The 6000-nt window shown below is 42.5% G+C and overlaps 1 protein-coding gene across 1 annotated transcript; it reads left to right on the forward strand.

Annotated features, from left to right (window-relative positions):
- The first annotated feature begins 317 nt into the window (after positions 1-317).
- LOC111953372 (ATP-binding cassette sub-family C member 4-like) lies at positions 318-1859 on the forward strand. The gene is made up of 4 exons (XM_023972596.2): positions 318-607; positions 747-836; positions 960-1132; positions 1745-1859. The coding sequence occupies exons 1-4, from the start codon at positions 422-424 to the stop codon at positions 1857-1859; spliced, it is 564 nt and encodes a 187-aa protein (XP_023828364.2). The 5' UTR covers positions 318-421.
- The last annotated feature ends 4141 nt before the right edge of the window (positions 1860-6000 follow it).

Consider the following 6000-nt stretch of genomic DNA (forward strand, 5'->3'; position numbering starts at 1 on the left):
TTAGCCATTTAGAAGTATTATGGCTTGGGGATAGAAGCTGTTCAGGAGCCTGTTGCTGTCAGACTTGATGCACCGGTACTGCTTACTGTGCAGAAGCAAGATAGAACAGTRTATGGCTTGGGTGGCTGGAGTCTTTAATGATTTTCTGGGCCTTCCTTCATGGATGGCAGGGAGCTCGCCCCCAATGATGTACTGGGCTGCTTAGAGACGCCATGCTAGTACAAAAGCCAGGGCTGTTGGACTGACGTGGTTAATTCACTGTCCTCACATTACGTCAGTGGAGAAGTACACAGAGCTGGAGAGTGAAGCACCCTGGGAAACCTAGAAGCGTCCTCCACCTGAGTGGCCAAGCCAAGGCCTCCTCACCTTTGACCGGGTCAGCTTCTCCTACAGCTCAGACGGACCTGTGGTCCTAAAGGACATGAAGGCCATGTTCAGGCCCAAAGAGAAGGTTGGCATCGTGGGCAGGACGGGTGCAGGGAAAAGCTCCCTGGTATCGGCGCTCRTCCGCCTGGCAGAGCCAGAGGGCAGGATCTACATCGATGGAGTTCTGACCTCTGAGATCAGCCTTCATGACCTGCGCCAGAAGATGTCCATCATACCTCAGGTAGCTACTGTTGGTGGGTCTTCTGTGGCTGCTCTGTCCCGTAGTCCTTCTGAATGTAGCAAAGGAAAGGCTTCTTGTTCAGATATGGGTCTGTTGGAGCTTAATACATGTTTCTGTTTGTGGTCCCTCTGTTCTGCAGGACCCAGTGCTTTTCACCGGTACCATGAGGAAGAACCTGGAACCTTTCAACCAGCACCCAGACGAGGACCTGTGGAACGCTCTCCAAGAGGTACTGCGCCTCAGACTCCTATTGATACAGTAACGAGATATACTCACACACACATTTACATACAGGTTAATGTGTGTTTTTGGTGGCATCGGGGTCTTATTCCAGTAACTGTTTCCTCTCCAGGTCCAGCTGAAGTCTGCGGTGGAGGAGCTGCCCAATAAGATGGAGACGGTTCTGGCCGAGTCGGGCTCCAACTTCAGTGTGGGTCAGAGGCAGCTGGTCTGTCTGGCCCGAGCTGTCCTGAGGAAGAACCGCATCCTCATCATCGACGAGGCCACGGCCAACGTGGACCCCAGGTAAAGAGCTTCCTCTCTCTCACACACACACACACACTCTCTCTCACACACACACACGTAAAGGACAGACCTCCCGTCTGTCCTTTAGAGCTGAGCAGCAGAGGCAGCTGATATGCTTTAATGCTGCATTCATAACCAAGCGGGAAGGTGGTATTTATCACTTATGACTGGGAAAAATCCACTTGAAGGCCCCGCCAACTGGTAATTACTAGTGGGGAAACTCGTCTATCATCCCTGAGCTCTGACTTTTCTCACATGCTGACCTCTGACTAAGGAAATTCTCAATAACAGCATTTTTGGAAGTTAAATGAAACAGTAAAAACATWATTTTTTTTTAAATAAAAAGCTATTTAGTAATATGGTTTTCGAACACAAATTTGTTTACAGGCATGATAGCTGTAATTTTAGTTTGATGCAGCTTGTTGTCAATAAGCCACTTGTCTTTTCTCAATAAGAAAGCATGTGAATGCATCCAGCTGGTAATTACCAACTTRCCACTTGGTTATGAATGCAACATAAGACTGGGAGGCATCTAGTAGTAGACAAAAGTGTGAGTGTTTCTTCCTCCCAGCTTTGTGTGTCCTCACCTGTCTGTTCGTCTTGGCTCTGTAGAACAGACGAGCTGATCCAGAAGACAATACGAGACAAATTCAGGGAATGCACCGTGCTCACCATCYCCAACATAGACAGCAATCGCATTCTGGTGAGAGCTCTCCAGTCACAATGATCACCCAACACGTCCAACTGGGTATCGGTCTACTCTTCAGTATTACAATTTTGTTTTTTCCTTAAATACACTTGTTTTCATTTAATGTCCAAGGGCTTGTTAGGTCCTTTTTGGATCCCCAAAGATGGACCATAGATTACTTACTATATAACTTGACTCTGTTCCCAGGTTCTAGTCGCGGGTCAGATCCACGCATACGATGAGCCCTACACCCTACTTCYGAACCACGATGGTATCTTCTTCAAGATGGTCCAGCAGACAGGCAGGCAGGAGGCCGTTGCCCTCCTGCAGTCAGCTAAACAGGTACGTAGCACACTGACTCAACAGAGCATGTCTACTTCACTCTCCCACTCTTTTCTATGCCAGTGAAATAGCTTAGAAATGTTCAAKGGGAAATGCTACCACACAGATGTGTGGGAGTTGTGTTCTTGTGCGTCCACCACATACCTCTGGCGTTTCGGGTTGGCATACACTAACACCGGTTGTCTCATCTTGATTCAGGCATACAATAGCCGGAGTCGTCCCGGTACGACCAACGGAGGGGGTCGAAGCAGACGGCAACTTGCATCTTTGAGACGGCCCTGTAACAACCTGGAGGAGGCTTTGACTATTGTTTTAAAGCCTGAAGTACTGCTCCTCGGAGTCGGCTGGCACTGCAGTCCCATGGCATTCTCCAGTCTACAGAGATCAACAATCTTCCTTATCACCCAGCAAAAACTCKATGTTGGAAACTCCATTTGGACAGGAATCTGCAAKGAGGTGGAACTGTTTGGTCCAGCGTGCCACAGGATGAGTTGAGTTAAATCCACTTACGCAGTTGTAGGGATTTTTTCCCCAAGCTAAAAAAGTTGGGAAAGTACGTGGTGGGATAACATTAAACGTTAACTGTCCCTTATTTAGTTTTTATTTATCATTTAAACGAACATTCAATAACCAATCAATCAATTMAAAGAAATAACCATCGAGACCCATGTTAAAATTGATTGTATAATTGTGACTTGACTGATAAGTCTTTTTTGCCAGACGACTTGTGTATACAATTTACAAGGGCCAAAATTTGAGAACTCTTTCCTTAGATTCATTTGTGTGGCCTATTATCTGATTGAAAGTATAAACTACGTCATGTAGTTGAGCTGGTACGTTTTTCATTTTTTTTGCAGCAGTTTTAGATTATGATTAATCTGTTTTTGTATAATTCATATCTTAAATGTAGTAATGTGTATTCAAAGTAAAAATGAAAGTTATTTAGCCATACCAAATCATCTATCAGTCAAATGTAACTTTTACAACTTATTTGCACCAGCAGCTCCAAATGCATTTTACTGTATCTGCTGTGGTCACTGCATCAATGTACCAAATAGAGTTTGCGAATGTCTTCTGAAACTCAACTCAGGTAGTTTGAATATGAATCCCACAAAATATTTAGTCAAAGGGCAATTTCTCAGGCAAAAATGTTGCAAATACTGTGTGGGAGTGTCCTGAGTGGGAGGGGAAAACTGACAATTGGCTTATTGGCAGAGAGGTTTGGAACGCTCTTTCTTATTGGTCTAACTCATTAACTGCATGGTGATGTCACCATGGAAGGCAAAAACTCTATCCCAAAATAGGCTGAATTTCAGGCAGTCTTTTCAAACAGCTCTTACACTACAGGGCATCATCATTTTCATAATTTCATAGTATTTCTCCAACAGTGTGGAAAGGTATATGAAACACAGGAAAATCAATGTTTGACTGCACTGGGTTAAGAAATGGTTAGTCATCGTAGATTAGAAATGTGATAGTGAGGAATGTTGGGTAAGGTTGAAAAACAAGTCGTGTGCCGGATTCGAACTGGCAACCTACCCTAGGAAAAATCACGTTGGGCTGCACTGGGACTTGAAATGGCGTATACGGGCGCTTTTCTAGCGTAATTGACTGTATGTGCCTTTTATATTCAGCATTGATCCTCATCGTCAGGTCTTGTCAAAGATGAGTTTAACATGAATGAATATCACTTCTATTTCTGAGAGTGATTTAAAGGCTAGATTCAATCTGTAGTGCAGCAGATCCCCATATAGCATGATTGAAATGTAAAGGTCATTTCTGATTAAGCTGACTTGGCGCGTTTACCTGAATAGGGCAAACCGGAACTATGCCTTTCAAATTCAATCGCGCTCTAGCATGGAACTTCGGCATACGGATTGAATAAAGCCCCTAATCGAACATGGTTATACAATTGTAAAATCATCTAATTCCCACGTTGGCATGGTGATATGTTTATGTGAGGAAAGTCACAGGACTAGGCAGGTAAGCCTAGGGTTAGAGCGTTGGACTAGTAACCGAAAGGTGCACACTCGAATCCCTGAGCTGACAACGTAAAAATCTGTCGTTCTGCCCCTGAACAAGGCAGTTAACCCACTGTTCCTAGGCCGTCATTGAAAATAAGAATTTGTTCGTAACAGATTCCTAGTTTAAAATAAAGGTTAAAAAAATATCTGTCGAGGGCAGGAAACAAGGTGATTGGTTAAGTTCAGGAATAGGTGTGGATAAGGTTAGAAAGAAAACCACAGAGTCTACCACCCTCTGTGCATCAACAAATTAGAAACCTGTAACCTTCTGGTCCCTATCCCTCCCCATCTTAGGGTGAACCGACCACCACTATTTGGTTTCATTGTTTTACATATTAAACTGTTCAGCCCGTTAGTCATGTAGAAGGATGTTGGGGAAGGTATAAAAACAAAGGCACATGCCGGATTCAAACTGGCCTGTCACAACCCGTGTTTAACACCCCCCATCCCCCTCCAACCCTAAAAGGCTGTTCTTTATTTGACTCTCACCTCTTGCAAGCTCTGCCCACTGACCATTGAGCTTTCATCCAACCATTCACATTTGTCCTCAGAACAAGATTGGATAAGGAAAACTCTACTGCTGTGTTTAGACAGGCAGCCCAATTTGGATATTTTTTTCAGGTCTGAAAAAAATCTGATGCYATTGTTCAAAAGACGAATTAGTGGAGAAAAATATCAGAATTAGGCTGCCTGTCTAAACGCAGCCTACTTGGCCTTTTATATAACGCATCCTCCTACTCACATTGCGCAAGGTTCTCCTTAGATAATCATGATTAGGAATTTCACAAACTATTCAATGCAAAATGTCACGGATGATGCATTWAAATACTTGATATACTTGTCAAACCTGTGTATATTTGGTTTATCTAAAGGTGYATAGTGTAACACTGTTTAACTGTGTGTTTGAAGAGGGTAAAGGGAAATAATTGTGGGATGAGGCTTACAAAACCAGCTTGTGAAAAGGAAAAGATGGTGTGAAATTGAGGCGTTATCACTTTGGTCCATTTTCTTTAGTCAATACTGATTAGTATTAACAAACTCCAAAAGAAAAGCAACTACATGTTTGCTTTGAAGACGTGACATGAGACAAGACTTTTAAATAAGTTTGTTTGAAATGTAACCTTCATTTTAATACAAACTTCACTGTGGAAAGAACATCCATATCTGAAACTTGAAAAAGAGGTACTATGTTGCTATAGGTACAATAACAATACCTTTGGGYAAACAATTTAATTTTACATCCACTACAAAACATTTTTAAAAAGCAAAACCAATGGAATCAAAATTATACATTTAAAAAAAAAAATGTAAGGTCAAGGTCTCTCTAAACTGCCCCATTWGGGAATAAGTCAAAGTTCAAGATAAGTTTAAAGTTCAATGCATTTTCACAWTGACGGGTAGGTATTCCTGCTTTTAAATGATCTAGATTGTCCATCACACAGCTTTCACTCATGCAAACAACATGGGACATACATGAGACATACATGGGTTACTCACTTTGGTCAAGTTAATCCTCATGAGAATCCCTGAATCCCTTATAGCATAATGACAGCATGTCTTTTCATGTGCYTACAATGGTGAAGTGTAATTTTCTATTGCACGTATATGAATACACACGCCAATTAGTTCCATTGCCCAGTAAAGTGATTGCATAAACAGTGCAGCATGATGTCAGGATACTGTGCAGTAGAATAAATCAATAGGAGTAGCAGCAGTTCAAATAGTAAAAGATTGAGGCACAAAGTATGAAAATGCAATGCTACTTCCATTGTTGTAACACTCTTATGATTGTCAATGGAAGTACTATTAAAGAT

The sequence above is a fragment of the Salvelinus sp. IW2-2015 genome, linkage group LG27 (assembly GCF_002910315.2).
Source record: "Salvelinus sp. IW2-2015 linkage group LG27, ASM291031v2, whole genome shotgun sequence".
NCBI classification, from domain to species: Eukaryota; Metazoa; Chordata; class Actinopteri; order Salmoniformes; family Salmonidae; genus Salvelinus; species Salvelinus sp. IW2-2015.